The sequence below is a fragment of the Cupressus sempervirens genome, chromosome 2 (genome assembly GCF_028749045.1).
Source record: "Cupressus sempervirens isolate cs-2001-9-10 chromosome 2, ASM2874904v1, whole genome shotgun sequence".
Taxonomy (NCBI): domain Eukaryota; kingdom Viridiplantae; phylum Streptophyta; class Pinopsida; order Cupressales; family Cupressaceae; genus Cupressus; species Cupressus sempervirens.
Window position 1 is genome coordinate 527,253,023 of NC_143119.1, and position 16,568 is coordinate 527,269,590.

General features: G+C 36.3%; 1 protein-coding gene across 1 annotated transcript in view; it reads left to right on the forward strand.

Annotated features, from left to right (window-relative positions):
- Positions 1-16,568, forward strand: part of LOC149573276 (gamma-glutamyl hydrolase 1-like) — a 168,311-nt gene that overhangs the window by 49,236 nt on the left and 102,507 nt on the right. Inside the window, exon 5 of the mRNA XM_089814487.1 lies at positions 15,619-15,679. Within this exon, the coding sequence (XP_089670613.1) occupies positions 15,619-15,679 (61 nt within the window). The remainder of the gene's footprint in view (positions 1-15,618; positions 15,680-16,568) is intronic.

Sequence of the window (16,568 nt, forward strand, 5' to 3'; positions counted from 1 at the left end):
AATATTTTTAGTCATCATTCAAAGTCAAACAATAACTAGTTACTACATAAGCTGCTAGGGTTTGTGTTTTAAAAAAACAAACTACACATTCTTAAAAAAGTAGTGAAAGATTCAAAAAACCTTGTCAAAATTAGTGTTGAAGTGTCTTCAAATGATTCAAAATCATTTCTAAGTACTTAGGAATGTGTAATGTCCTTATTTTTGCCAACTTCGGAGTTTCAGGGATTATCCTATTATTGTGATCCTCGTAGCCTAATTATTGTGGATAGAGGGTCTTCTAAGGCAGTAGCTTGGCTTGGGAGGGTCTTGTCTTCTCCACAATTCTTTAAGCTACAAGTTGGTCTTCATTTGACTTAGATTGGACTTCGTTTAGGCTTAGATTTGTGTACTTACTATTTGTGGTAAGTTGGGTTTTGATTGAAATGAACCCTTTCTATTTTTGAAAAGTGCATTTTGTAATGTTATGAAGTCCGATCCACCAATTGGGTTGCCCGTGTGTGAGTCTAATGAATGCCAGAATCCAAAATAATGCGTATACTGGTCCGGGTAGCTATACGGCATGGCTGGAATAGGCTGTACGGTAGGCAAATGAGAGGTACAGACTAGTTGAGGGGCAGAGAGTTGCACGTACAATAGTGGGAGAACAATAGTATGATGCTTGTAGGAAGGCCATACGGTGTGGCCTTGGGAGGCCGTACGGTTAGTGCAAAAGGCCGTTCAGTGACTATGGAGGGGCTACACAGAAGACTAGCAGTCGTACAGAGGCTGAGGAGAGGGTGTACGGTGATGGTTTTGAAGCCAGTGGTAGACAAATGCACTCTTGGCCAAACACAAACAATGTTAGTTGTTAAAGTAGCCTGAACACAATATATATCAAAAATTATATAGCTTGCAAACAATAATGATACTCTGATTTGCCAGATCCAAGCTAGGAAACATAGTGACAGAATAGGGTGGGGGTTGAATCCCACCGGAACTGCAAGAGCCAAATAGGGAAGATCTTTCACTTCTAAAATGACGAACAATCTAGACCTCCAATAGGAATTCACAGTATAAAGAAATAATTCAAATCGTACACCAACTACTACTTACATGTTGTGCTTAAATACCTGTCGGGGAAACCTTTTTGAGGGTGTACAAAGATAGCCGACGACTACACCTACCTACGGAAACAATTAAAATAAAAAATGGGTCAGAGATATACTAAATTAATCGGCCCATTAACAAAGGTTTGATCAATTATTTATTTATGATGGGAACATTATAGTCCTCCCGTCTCAAACTTTGCTTGTCCTCAAGCAAATGCAATGCTAGATGTTGCAGAATTTGTTCACCTTCCCAAGTTGCATTGGCCAACAACAAGTGTTTCCAGCATACCGAGTATTCCTTCAAAGTACGATTTTGTTGGGTCTTCTCACGTACATCAATGATCTCGGCCTATTTCCATATGGGCTTCCCTTCTTTATTGAGCGGCGGAAGGTTTGCAGTTACCTTGATGTTCTATCCCACAACTTTCTTTAGGTAAGAGACATGAAAAATGTTATGAATGTGGCTTCCCTCTGGAAATTCTAGCCCATAGGCAACTTCACCGATGCGGCGAGCTGCACAATAAGGGCCATAAAATTGTGGCTTCAGTTTTTCTTTTTCTTTTACCTTCAATGAGGACTGCCTGTATGGCCAGAGCTTGAGATAGACCAAGTCCCCCACTTCGAAACTTCTCTTAGTTTGGTGTTTGTCGGTGTACATTTTTTGTTGATTTTGCGCCCTTTGTAAGTTCTCTTTTAAGCATCTTAGGATGTCTTTCCCTTCCCAAAGCCAGTCCTTGGCCCTTGGTGCACGACTGTCACCCAACACCATGTCAACAAATGAAAAGGGTTCATACCCGTACAGTGCTTTGAAGGGTGCCATCCCGATGGACATGTGGTAAGTGGTGTTGTAACAATATTCCCCCAGATGCATCCATTTGACCCATGTCCGTTGTTGTGCTCAAATGTAGTTCCAAAGGTAGCCTTCTAGCCACTTGTTCACAATCTTTGTTTGTCTATTTGTTTGAGGGTGGTAGCTAGTACTTGGCGACATCTGTATTTTTGCCAACTAAGACAATTTTGTCTAGAAAATACTGATAAATCAACCATCCTGGTCACTAACAATATTTCGTGGTAACCCGTGTAGACAAAAGACTTTTTTTGAAAAATAATTTGGCTACCTATTTGACTTGGAAATCTGAAGAGATGGCTAAGAAGTGTACATATTTTGTCAGTCTAGCAGTTATCACGAAGATACAATTCTTTCTGTTCACCTTGGGAAGTCTATTAATGAAGTCCATTGAGATACTTTCCCACTTTTGTTTCGGTATAGGCAAAGGTTGCAGTAACTTGACAGGTAGAGTATGTTCGGATTTGTTTTGTTGGTAGATTGCACACTCTCTTACATACTACAATACGTCTCCTTTAAGGACTTTCCATGAAAACCTCTCTTTGAGTTGTCTGTAAGTTTTGAGGAAACCTGGGTGTCTAGCCAAGGGTGAAGCATGTATCTCCTTCAAGATTTTCTACTTCAGTTTGGATTCAGGCACTAAGTATAACCAATTTTTATAGTAAATGATGTCATCCACCACTTTGTATCGATCATCCTGAATTTTGCCGTCCATTAACTCATAGGCAAATGGGTTTTTGGAATATTCCACCAATAAATGTGCTTTCCACTCAGCTGAAATCTAAGTCAGTAAGTAGATGGTGGGTTTCTTGGACAAGGCATCTACAACGACATTGTTCTTTCCCTCCACATATTCAATGTCAAAATCAAAAGCTTGAATCTTGCTTACCCACTTTTGTTGCCTCTCGTTCAAGTCTTGTTACTCTAGAAAATATCTCAATCTGTCATGATCAGTACAGACGACAAACTTGACACCTACTAGATACTGTCAGAACTTGGTCAGTGCATGTACGATGGCCAACATCTCTTTTTATTAATGGAATATAGATGCTTTGCTTGTGTAAGCTACTGACTCTCATAGGCTATGGGGTGTCTATCTTGCATCAGTATTGCACCAATCCCTTCTCCAGATGTGGCACACTCCATAATGAATGGTTCAGTGAAGTTTGGTAAGGCGAGTACTAGGCAAGTGCTCATTACTTCTTCCAACTTATCAAAAGTGTGTTGTGCTTTTTCATTCCACTGGAAGGAGCCCTTTTTTGTCAGATCTGTTGATGGTGTGTTGAGTTGAGAGAATCCTTTTACAAACCTCTAATAATAACTGCACAATTCAAAAAACCCTCGTAACTCAGAGAGCGATTTTGGGGGGGGGGCAGCAATCAAGGATAGTTCGAATCTTCTCTTGATGAACTTGTACTCCATATTTACTGACGACGTGCCCTAGGTACAATATTTCTGTCATCTCGAATTCACACTTGGATTGCTTGGCAAACAAGGATTAAGCCTTCATGATCCTTAGGACTTCATCTAGATGCTTCAGGTCTTCTTCCCATGTCTTGCTATAAATAATGATATCATCAAAGAATACTAGCAAGTACTTAAACAGTTGTTTGTTGAAGATACGATTCATGCAAGACTAAAAAGTAGCTAGTGCATTTGTTAACCCAAATAGCATGACCAGGAACTCATAATCGTAGTGATAGCGGAAAGCTGTCTTCTCCACGTCTTCTTCCCATAGCGGAAAGCTGTCTTCTCCACGTCTTCTTCCCACATGCAGATTTGGTGGTATCTGAAACGAAGATCTATTTTAGAAAAATAAATCGCATCATGTAGCTCATCCAACAATTCATTAATCCTAGGAATAGGGTATTTGTTTTTTATTGTCTTCTTATTCAGCGCACGGTAGTCCACACACATTCGCATCATCCCATTCTTCTTTTTTACCAAAACCACTGATGATGCAAAAGGACTAAAGCTGGGGAAAATCCATCCTTTCTTGAGCAACTCCTGAATTGTCTTCTCGATCTCATCTTTGAATTTCTTGGGATGACAAAATGGCATGGTGATAACTGGTTTGGCATCAACTTCCAACTTGATGGTATGTTCAAACTCACGATCGCGGGAGGGGGGGGGGGGGGGATGCCGAGAGGAATGTCTATAAAAACTTTATCATAGGTACTTAATTTTTTTTGAAGATCATCATCTCGGTGTGGTGTCTGTTGTCCTTTTATAGGTTTTGACGAAACGAAACAATGTGCAGCCCACGAAACGTCATCATGCCAAAAAATTGCCTCCATCCATTGTACTGAAACTTCCTTTGGTCCCTCATTAGCCATTCCATGGAGAACAACCTTCTTCCTATTGACAACAAAAGTGAAGTCCATCCGTTTGAAGCTTTGAGTGTATTCATCAAGTGTCTCCATCCACTGTATGCTCAAAATAACCTCCATATCATCTACATCCACTATAAAGATATCCTTTGTCATAGTGTGGTTAGCCATGGTGATACTTAGTTGGGGAGCAAGGTGTGTGCAGGGCAAAAGGGTTCCTCTGGCGAGCTTGACCTGGAATCCTGCGTGCGTCTCAGTAGGTAGACCTCTTCATTTCACCAAAGATGAGTTTATGAAGTTTAGAGTGGCTTTGCTATTGAGCATCACCATGACCCTTTGTCCTTGAAGGGTTCCCTGTACACGAGACACCATACATCTCAGGCTCTCGGCTAAAGCGATGGTTCCTCCGTGCCATACCAAAGCTACAATTCTCTCCGTATGGTTCAGACTAACCATTTTGGTGTCCTCATAGAAATGTTGTCTTCGATAGGTAGATTTTTCTAATCGTTCTCATCATTGGATACAACTTCAATGTAGTGTATTTTTCCTTTACCAAGGCATCTGTGTCCAGGTTCCCATGGTCTCTTATAGTTGAAAGTTGAAACATAATTTCTTCCTTCGGAGCTCCTGTTTGGTAGCTTCGTCCAATGACGGCTTCTTCGATAGAGGTTTATTATCTTTGTCCTTGTGAAACACTGGCAGTTTGGAGTGTGAGTAACCTCGACAGGATGATTTTGATGATGATGCCATGCTCTGTACCTTCTTTATAGCCTATGAGAGGCTGGTAGGATTGAAACCTTTTACCCAACCCCTCAATGGTTTCGTTAGTCCATCCATGAAAAACACTATCCGTCTCCTTTCAAAAATGTCTGTGACCAAAATAGAGAGTTTCCGAAATTCCGTGATCTACTAGTCAACTGATCTAGTTTGCCTCAGTTGTGCCAATTCTTTGAAATTAAGTTCCGGATTTTTACCATTAAATCTATCTATCAATCTTTTAGTGAATTTTGCATAAGTATTTATTTGGTCATGCCCCAGTGTAATGGTGTCATGATGCCACCATTCAGGCCCCATTCCCTCCAAGTGTAGTGTTACAAATTTGATTGCTTCTTCAGGCATTGGATTAAGTTGGAAGTAAGTATCGACCTTCATTACCCATGCTTGAGTAAATATGGATACAGATCCGTCAAACGGTGACAAATTTACTTTACTCAACTTTCTTTTGAGATCATTGTTAAAATATCCACAATTTTTGCCTCCGGAATATCTCATTCTCAGTTTTGTGTAATCTTTGAAGGATATATCCTCCTCCAAATTTGCATTCTTCCAATCTTCTCTTAACTCTCCTTGAACTTCCTCAAAGGTTGTTTTCTTTCCTCCTTGTGGTACCTCCGTTCATGGAGGGAAAGATTGCATGGAAAGTCGAGAGCATGCTAGATGAGTGTTTGCCTTACTCGACCCCAAGTCCGCGCTATGACCATTTTGTTCATTGGATATTTATTGCTTGCCAATTTCTTAAGAGTTTCTTCCATAAGTCGTTGAGTGTCGTTGATCTGTGCTCGATTCCTCAAAAGATCTCTTAATAGCGCCAAGAGTTCGACAACAGTGGGTTCTTGTTCCGCCATATATTATATGCCTAAGCCAAGTATTTAATATTAAAAGTGATGTTGTGTTGGAAAGTTTCAAGAGCTGAGTTCTTTTGGGAAACTTTTCCAGTTTTTTAAGTTGAGTTCTTTTAGAAACTTTTATTAACAAAGCATTATAAATATGAGCTCGTTTCATTGGAAAAAGGAATGCTTGGATATTTATTTGCTTTTGTTTCCTTTGTGACTTTTTCTGAGTTTTAATTTTCTGTGCTGTGCCCTTACTAAAGTATAAGGGTTTGATTTTAGAGCTTCCTTTACTTTTTCTACTGTGGCTGAGGTGCTGATTGTTCAATCACTGAAGAATTTGGAGTTATGTTGTGACTTCTCTACTGTACATCCTATGGCTGAGCAGATGGTGTTTCTTGTGGAATTCATTATTCAATGGTGATTTAAATCTGGAGCATGCTATTATTTGGTTGGCATCTCTTCTAATAGTGGAATGTCCCCTACTGTTGTCGGCTTCTAATACAGAGCTAAGTCTCGTATTACTTCAATTCATAAATGAATGCTTCCTATTAAAACCTTTACTCTCAATTATTATCTTGATTCTTTACTCAATTAATTAACCATTTGTTTGCTATCACTTATGATGATATTATAATGGCGTTGTCTGATATAAATAGTACAGATATGTGCAGTTTATAAGTATTTCTTGTAGCAGTATATTTATGTTTCTTATATGATGCCATAATTATGTCCGCATGTGATATGGGATTAGATCTACTCAATACCATTGTTATCTTAGACTTAGATGTGTGTTGAGTGAATGTTCATACATGTATTTTCTTTTCCACTTATTTTCTTTCAGTCAATATTTATGTTTTGATGACTGCTGAAGAATCACATCACAAATATGTGCCTTATCTATTCTCTACGATCTCTTTGATGTTTCCCATCTTTATATTTGATCTTATTTTTACTGAATGTATCTTATTGTGATATGACTTGTCCAATCAATCCTTACTTGCATTCTCGGGATATTTCTCTCCCAGGTTAAATCTGACCGCATTCCCCTATCACGCTCTCTGTTGTTTTACTATTTTCTAGTTCAGGTATCTTCTGAAGCACTTATATTATCTCCCATATGTAATTACTGCCAGTATTTAATCATAATCTCTTATGATTGACATCTATGTCTCCTTATATTGTTCACTAACATTGTATATCTCTCTTTGTATTCGCTGACTTGATTGTCCTCTTACCCTTATTTATATCCTCAATATCAAATCTATATTTATCTATGACTCACTCCTTGCATTCACCTATTTTACAGCTAGTGTCTTTGATATGCCAGTATAAAATTATGATATGTTTTTCTGAATCGTGCAATTTCAGATATTGATCTATGCAGTCTAATGGTCGATCACATTTGTGATGGGACTTGAATTTCTATATGTCCAAACATTTCTGTCTATCTCTTCATTCTTTTCTTTCCTGGACTGCCGTCAATTATGATCTCCATTTTCTTTGCTTATCAGTCCGTGGTTTGCTGAGACTGAAATAATGTATCTAATTGGATGTTTGCAGATTTAATTCAAATACTTCCAATGCAAAATGATTCTTCACTGGCTTGAGACGAGATAATAATTGGTCACTCCTCCCCTTTCTCAATACAATGTGTATGTGTTTATGCTGGAGTGATTCTCAAGTTTCCAAAGGACCTGTCTACTCAAGATTATTAAGCAATTCGTTTAACCCCGGACTATGAGGGCGATGAGATAATCTACTTATATGAATACCCAAAGTATTTTATTACAAAATGTTTGATATTGAATATTATCCTAGCATTGGACATTATTATATAAGATAATATTAACTCTATGTATGTTATTATAATGTATATAAATATATCAATTACTCATTTCAATATTAGTTTATTATTCAAGTATTACTAATTCTCCTTTCTTGAATCTTCATTATTATAATTATATTATTTATATTGAATTTTATTATAATAATAATAATCATATAATATTGGCTCATGAATATATTTAATAATAATAAACCACATTATGACTTATTTATTAAATTTAATAAATGTTACCATTATATTTTATGATTTTATTTTATTAGATAAGTTTAAATTATAGTGTTGAAGTGTCTTCATATGATTTCTAACTATTTAGGAATGTGTAATGTCCTTATTTTTGCCAGCATTGGAGTTTCAGGAATTAGCCTATTTTGTGATCCTTGTAGGCTAATTATTGTGGATAGAGGGTCTTCTAAGGTAGTGGCTTGGCTTGGGAGGGTCTTGTCTTCTCCACAATTCAGTAAGCTACAAGTTGGTCTTCGTTTGACTCAGATTGGACTTCATTTGGGCTTAGATTTGTGTACTTACTATTTGTGGTAAGTTGGGTGTTGATTGAGATGAGCCCCTTCTATTTTTGGAAAGTGAATTTGGTCATATGGAGAAATAATAGGTGCGATTCCTATTTTAGATGATATATTTAAATGATGAGTATTTTGGGAGTTTATTATATTTTTAGTGGTTAAATTATTATTAAATCATTAAATGACTTATTATAAAGTTATAATTTAACTTTATAATTTCACTTAAGTTTAGGGTTGAGTCATCATTAGAAGGGGCCATTTATTATATGCCTAAGCCAAGTATTAATTATTAAAAGTGATGTTGTGTTGGAAAGTTTCAAGAGCTGAGTTCTTTTGGGAAACTTTCCCAATTTGTGAAGTTGAGTTCTTTTGAAAACTTTTATTAACAAAGCATTATAAATATGAGCTCATTTCATTGGAAAAAGGATGCTTGAATATTTATTTGCTTTTGTTTCCTTTGTGGCTTTTTCTAGAGTTTTGATATTCTGTGCCCTTACTGAAGTATAAGGGTTTGATTCTAGTGCTTCCTCTATTGTTTCTACTGTGGCTGAGAAGCTGATTGTTCATTGAAGAATTTGGAGTTATGTTGTGACTTCCCTACTGTACATCATGTGGCTGAGAAGACAGTGATTCGTGTGGAATTCATTATTCAATGGTGATTTAAATCTGGAGCATGCTATTATTTGGTTGGCATCTCTTTTAATACACCTGTGAACTGGATAAAGAAGTATGCGTTCAACTTTTGGAGGTTGCTTGTGATGAATTAGACCCATAGAGGTCTGCTGTGGCTGTTGTACAGAAAACTCTGGGCAGTGTAGGGAGCTGTTGGTGGCTTGCGATTGAATTAGCAGACCTGCATTTAGATTTTCTAAGGGTCTGTGATTAGTTCTGGGTGGCGGTTTATTGCCTACATGACTTTGGAGAGATGGTTCTGCACAATAGCCAGGTTCTTATTTGTTGTTTATGCAAAGTAAATACAATCTGAAATTTAAAATATGAGGTGTTAGAACTTAGGACAGTTGTGGTCTGCTGGCTACTTGGGAAATTATACAATCAATTTGCAGGTTCTTTTGTAATTAATAATTTGCAGCTTCATTGTGATTCAATAAAATTTCAGTGTTGATTACTGTTAAGAATCCTTTCAATTTCAGAATTCCATGTTTACTTTGGTTAATGCATCAATATCAGTTTGAATAAAACATACACACTAAAACAAGCAAAGATTACCATATCCATCAGCAATGGAGGATCTAGACTGGATAGAGCCTTACTATGGTATCTGAGGTTGCCTGCGTAGTGTTTGACAAAATGTCAAACGTCAGATTGTAAATTAAATTGGACTTATTAAGTTATAACCAGGCAGGGGTTGTTACAAAATGAATTTTAATGCACATGCAACAAAAAAAGAGTAGAATGTTTTTAAAAAGCATAAAACCAAACTCAACAAACCTACCTGGGAATGATGTTTTTGTTGCAAAACCAGTTGAAATCTGCCTGAAATCCACTCATATCCGCCTTCAATATGTTGTAATCAGCTAGCAAGGGCCTTTCCTCCTCTACACAAATTCCAAATCACAATAAATAACAAGTGGCATAAGAAAAATGTTGTATTTTGGCATTTTAAGCTTGATATGCACGTGTGGACGAGTTTTTTTGCACAAACTTGGTTGCATGTTTTTACGAGTTTTTCCTGGAAAAACTTGCCGAGCAAAAAGAATGACAATTTTTCCATCTATGGTCATATAACAATTCATCAACATAAATGTCATGTTTTTGCCAGATTGAGCATTTTGTGTATTTGTTCAAATGCAAAGATATCACATGATTGTTCATAAATCCAATTGTAGAACTGGAAAGCAAGGTATGGTCAAGGAGACTCAAGTTCCTCTTAAATAAAAATTAATATAAAAATCGCTTGTACTGAAGCATGCCCATGAGTGTATTTTCAAGTTCTCTAATAACAACATGTACAATTCTTCTTGTTTCATTATGATATTGGTGAAGAGATTCAGTGTGACATGTATTTGCTGATCAGATGTTGGAATTTATTGCCCTTTCCCCTTCTATGTCAACTCAATTGTATCTTCTTTATCATGTCCTAAGGTAATGAATACATTTTTTTCAATAAGTGCCTGATAATTTTTTTAATGTGAATGGTGATGTTGGCATGACACAGCCTCCAACCCCGCTCGAACTGCTTTTAACTTGGAGCTATGAACCATTGACGGTATAAACAGAGGACGTCATGCCCATTTAACAAAGTTGAGGCTCAAACATGTTAGCACATTGGATCAACGAAGGCACAAGCTTGCGATTACAATGGCCTAGCGGGGATTTGAACCTCGGTGGGCACAACACCACCACCACCACCACTTGACCAACACACTAAGTGGCGAACCCCAATGAATGAATTTTTTGTTGCGGTCTTTGGTTAGAATTTATATTGCTGTTCGTGTTTCACTTTAACAATTAGATTCAAACTAACATTTATTCAATGGTAAAATGTTAAATGATGGAATTTATTGTTCCCGACTTCCCCTATTAACTCAATTGGATCTTCTTTGTCATATCCTCAGCTCATGAATACATTTTTTGTTGCAGGACTTTAATAAGAATTTGTATTGCTCTTGTTTCATTTTAAGAAAATGATTCAAATTGACATGTAATTAGTTTTTAAATTGTTGAAATTTATTGTCCATTACTCCCATGTATGTAATTCCCCATCCAAAGGAACAAGACAAAACTTGGTTGAACAAGTTTTTTTTGAAAATGATGACTAATGTCTTATTTGCACTACAATGTGCATACAAGCGTTGCAAGAACACTACAACTTCGATGTAATGTCCCCGTTTTTGGCAAGTCTGTGTAGTTGATGGAGTTAGCTCATCATAGCGACCCTCATGAGCTGATAGGGTGTTTTGGGGGTCCCAGCTGTGGATTTACTTTTTAGTAGGTCTATATTTGGCAGTGTAGTGGGTGGCTTCAGCAGTTGGTCGTCACCTTCAGTAAATAAAGTTAATAATTGCATGAGCTCTTATTTACTCATTAATTATTAAGTTGCATTATTATAATAATGTTTATATTATTATAATAATGGCATTAAGTGATATTTCTAAAAAGTGTGTTGAAAAGTTTCTAGTGTTGAGTTCTTTGGGGAAAATTCCACAATTTTTGCAGTGGAGTTTTTTAGGAAACTTTGGCCAACAAAGGATTATAAATGAGAGCTCATTTTATTGGGAAAAACGCACTTGATTATATATTTACTTTGTGCCTTGGTGGCTTTTTCCTGAGTTTTGAACTGTTTGCCTTGTTGAGGTATAAGGGTTGACTTTGAGAAGTTTCTCGACGATTGTGCTGAAGTATACAATTGGCCAACATTCTCCTACTGTATTTTCTATGACTAAAGAGAAGGATCTTGAATATTATATTTTCTTTGCTTGAATTATTTGGCTAAGGGTTTGAAGAAGTCTGAGAATCAACATTGGCAATTGTGCTGAGGTAAGCAATTATCGTAATTCTCCATCTGTAATCACTGTGGCTACGGAGATAGGTAGTTTTAATGTAATTGATTGTAATTTGTGCATCTAGAAAATCGATTTGATAATCGATTGGAGGGATTGTGACTGTCTTTTTTACTACTGGGGTTGCAGCTAAGATTGTATTAGCTAGATGTCAAACTAAGAGTTGGTTTGCTGCCGGACTTGTGAATGGGCAAGGAGAAATAACAGAAGTGGGGCTTTCTGCATTATTATCATGTCCTATCTATGCAACCTACGTTCTACATTGCAGCTGGATGTCATTCCTTCCTGGCCGCAATCTGCATTGGGGGCCATTTGAATTTATATCAGATTGTCTGATAGTGTCCTTGGCTGCGTTAAGGATAGTAGGGAAGAGGATGTGTTAAGGGGCCAACCTTGATATATTTTCCAGGCTTTTCTTTCAACTGGCAATTGCAAGAACTATGCTACGGAGTAATCAAGTTCACTATTGTTGTTAATTACTAAGATTTAGTTCTTGATGTTTTGTCAGATTCTATTTTCCTTACTTCAATAAAATTATATGTAATCTGAAACTGAATTGTTGAATTCAAAATTTGCCATGTACTTCTAATAATTACTGAAAATTAAATAAAACAAAGACACAGTAATATTGTTCATTGACATGGCAATTTTGTCGGAGGCATACTTAGAGTCTTTACATTCGAAGAGCAACTACACGGGATCTCACCATTGCACAAGCAAGGTGTTACCAACAGAAGAATAAAACCTTTCCATTCTAAAATCTCGGATCTAGTTACCCAATTATCACCTGTCTAGTAGCAAAAACCCACAAATCCATCTAATGTCCCAGCTATAGCTTCCTCCCACATCATCTATTATTCCAAGTAAAAAAGCCATTGGTAGGCTTCACATCTATGACATTAAAAAATTCGATATTATCTCTCGAAAGGCCAGCAAAAGGATGAAGCCTGATATTTCCACTCTGTTTCTCTTCCAAACTAATCAGTGCATTAAAATCACCTGCTGCGATCCAAGGGAATAAAGGAGCAAGAGAACGAACATATCTTATATGGTTCCAAAGAAGCTGTTTTCTCACAAAATCAGTTGGAGCATAGACATAAGTAAACAAGATATTCTTACCAACTCACATTTGGCAACAACCATAAAGATAACTGGTCTACTAAAACACCACAAGTTTGGGACAAGATTGCATGGATTTAAAGGCAAGCCATGCACCCTAAACTTCCTTGAGTGCAATGCACTAACAATCACTTTGAGCCCAAATCTTGGAGGCTCTATTCATCATGCCATCTTTTGATAAATTAGTTTCTCGAGTGAAGATTGCATCAAAATAATGAGATCCAACCAACTCTCGAATAGCCTTTTGTCGAGGGATGATATTCAATTCACTCGCATTCCATGATAAAGCAATCATTTTTGAGATAAAGAGAAATGGGAGTCCATAGTCTTAATAGTGCCAGATTGGACCAATCTCTCACTAAGTAATTTTCACCTTTTTATAATCTTTCTTCTTACCCCCCTTGGGGGGCTTCTTATGCACACCCTTTTTAAGGAATATTTGCTGTAAACTAGAGTTGCTGGGGTTTCTTACTTTTACTGTCATCTTGAGACTCTTTCAAATTATTTGCTTTGATCATCCTTGACTTTTGTGCCTCTGCATGGTTCCAACTAGCCAAAATGCAACAAAGGGATATTCATGTCCATTTGAACACCTTTGCCTCGATATAGGTTAATCAAAATATTATTTGCCCTTGTTGCCCAACCTCTATAGGAATTTTCCCTATAGAAAAACATGCAAGAATCTCATCAAATTGATCTAGATCATCTAGAGCATCAAACCTATTAAACACCTCATTTGACTACCTATTCTTTAGGGTTTGCTTCTGTCCTCTACCCTTTTTTATGGTTCTTAACTGAAATGAGGCCCTTTTTATCATTTACCATGGGAGCCATCCCTTTGACTTGCTTAAGAGGAGGTCAAAAAGAACCTTGACTAGAAAAATCTGCAGATCTAGACAATCTTTGAAAAGGAGCCTTGATTGTAATCCAACATCTGAATGGGAGAGTCTCATAATCTATTTGTTGAATCCAAGAGGCAGATCTCAATTGAATTTCCATTGGATTTGACAATCGTTTGCTTAAATCAATTTCAATGCAGACACAAGCATAAGTAAGTATCTTGTTGTCCATGGTTTGCTAAGATGAGCTAAAAGGCTTACCAACTAGAACTGTAACTGAATGAAAACTATCATATCTCCAAAATTCGAGTGGAAACCAAGGAAGACACACCCAAATTAATGCTCTTGATAGCAATTCTTGCACAGGGTTGAACCCAACATGCATGACTCAATGAAAGGATTGATTTGATATTTGTGACCACCAAAAAGTAACTATTAGTCACTAAAATTACCTCCATTTGGCTTTTAGGGTTCCATCTATGAGCTCAAGACTCTAAAAATGGCATGGAAACCCGTATACCCATAAATTTGTAGATGAGAGCATGATTGATCAAATAATTGACATCCTCCTACATAGTAGTGGGTTGAAATACAAAATTAAGATTGCGTGTACTTCTTGCAAGACATCCATTTACATTCGTAGACCAAAACATCCCTTGTGGAGAACTACTTGCCCCAAATTAAAGTTACCCAATTCCTTTCTAGAGTTCTCTTGCATAATAGGAGAAGAAATTCCTTTGTTTAAAGCAACCTTGAAGGGAAGACTCTCTGACGAAGAAGCAACTCCAATTTGAGCAACGCAAACCCCTAGAGACAATAACCAAACTTCCTCTACCCATGCTCACAAAACCTAAATAGAAATCAAACTTGCACCAATTAAACAATGAGTAACCGTTTGCCAAACACCCCACCTGCCAAAACCTAGCTTCCACAATGCCCTCACCAACATGCAAAAGAGAACTAAGGCATAGCTAGACAAAGAAAAGGGGGACCGTCATCCCTAATTCGAACCTCCCCACACATTTCAAGAGTCCTCCACTCCAATGCAAAAACAAAGAGCTCAACCAGTTTAGAAGCTAGGAGATGGGTGTCTTATGCCAAACGGAACGCAACACAATGAAACCTCATAGCTTCCTTGCCATCTTGGCATCTTATTTAGGCCTATGCCATTGTGTAATATTTTATTATTATTTAATTAAATTGATTAATATTAAGTCATCATTTGATAATTTTATTTATATTTTTGACAACTTAACAAAAATCAATTTAATTAATTGTCACTTTGAAAATTGGGGACATTACACACTCGGGGAGCAAAATACACCCATCACCCACGCATCCTTGGATACATTGTCAAACCATATCTAGATTAAAACATCTACGAGCTGCTAGCAAGAAGGGCTTTATAATGTACATCAACTCAGCTGAATATTTTTTGTCATGTCTTAAGCTCATGAATGCAGTTTTTGTTGCAGGTTCCTAATTATTATGTGAATTGCACCTCTTGTTTCATATGAACAATCTAATTAAAAAACTTAATTGTGTTGTGATATGATGGGTGTCATTGTTTCCCTTTACTTTTATGAGCACAATATATTACCCAAACACTATTGACAGTTTTAATGTCTAATATCCAATATCTTATTTAATGTGACAAACACCTTAATAAGATATTGTATATTTGTAGATCAAAAGTCTTATATTTTAATTATTCCTGCTTTCTTAGTCACATTGAATTTCTGCATTTAGGTAAAGTCGTTAGTATTGATTATGCAATTTTTATGGTTCCTTTTGGGTATTTGAGATTCATGAAGCCTTGTGATTTGTGAAAGTAAATGCAATGGTGAAGGCTAGTTGAAATAATTTCATTGTATTCATTTCTTCTTTGTCTTTACAGGTTTTCCTCAAGCTTACTTAGTAAGATGAGTTCAGAACCCCTTCTTATGCAGAATCACATGGTGAGCTAGGGGTTTATCTAGATTTATTGCATACTATAACTTTCACTTGCATTTGGTAGGTAAACACTATGTCTAAAGTAAGGTTAAAAAAATGTTTTGATTATAGGTTTTGATATGGCCTATCTTGAACCTATGATTTGGTCAATCATATTTCTCTAATTTTGAAATTCTTCTACCTGAATAAAATATTGCTCTAGATATAGTTTTAAGTACTTGGCATATAAATTTATGAAAATAGAATACAAGCGCAAAATACAAAAAACAATCTGGATGTTGTAAAATTACTATGCATAAGGGATTTTGGCAATTTGTAAGTAGTTTGTATTTGTCAATTTAGTTGCATTTCAATTCACTATTGATTTATTTTATGAGGCATATATAAGTAATATTTTGGCTATACTAAACAATTTCTCTAATGGTCTAATTAATATTTTAAACTAGAATTTCAGATGCATGTATTAATTACCTACATATTTTCCAATACCATTCAAAGTTCATTATTTGTGAGGACCCATTTCACCAATAACACTAAAGACTAAGTGCATGTGAGGACCCATTTTGCCAATATTATTATAAAACTATGCTAATACTAGGTCCATAATCACCTTGAAAATTACAATGTATACATTTTGTGTAGGTTCTGTTTGCCCAACACTTAAATGTTTTGTTTTTAAATCAAGAAACATACACTAATTATAACCTATCAAAAACTCAGAAAAGCCAAGGTTAATATTAAATTATAATAAATACAATACAAATTTTGACTAGATTTTACATATTTTGTAGGGTTCCAAGCTCTCGATTTGATATTACCTTTTAAAAATTCATCAAAGCCAAGATTAATATAAATACAATCAAACTTTTGACTAAACTTTACATATTTTGTGTG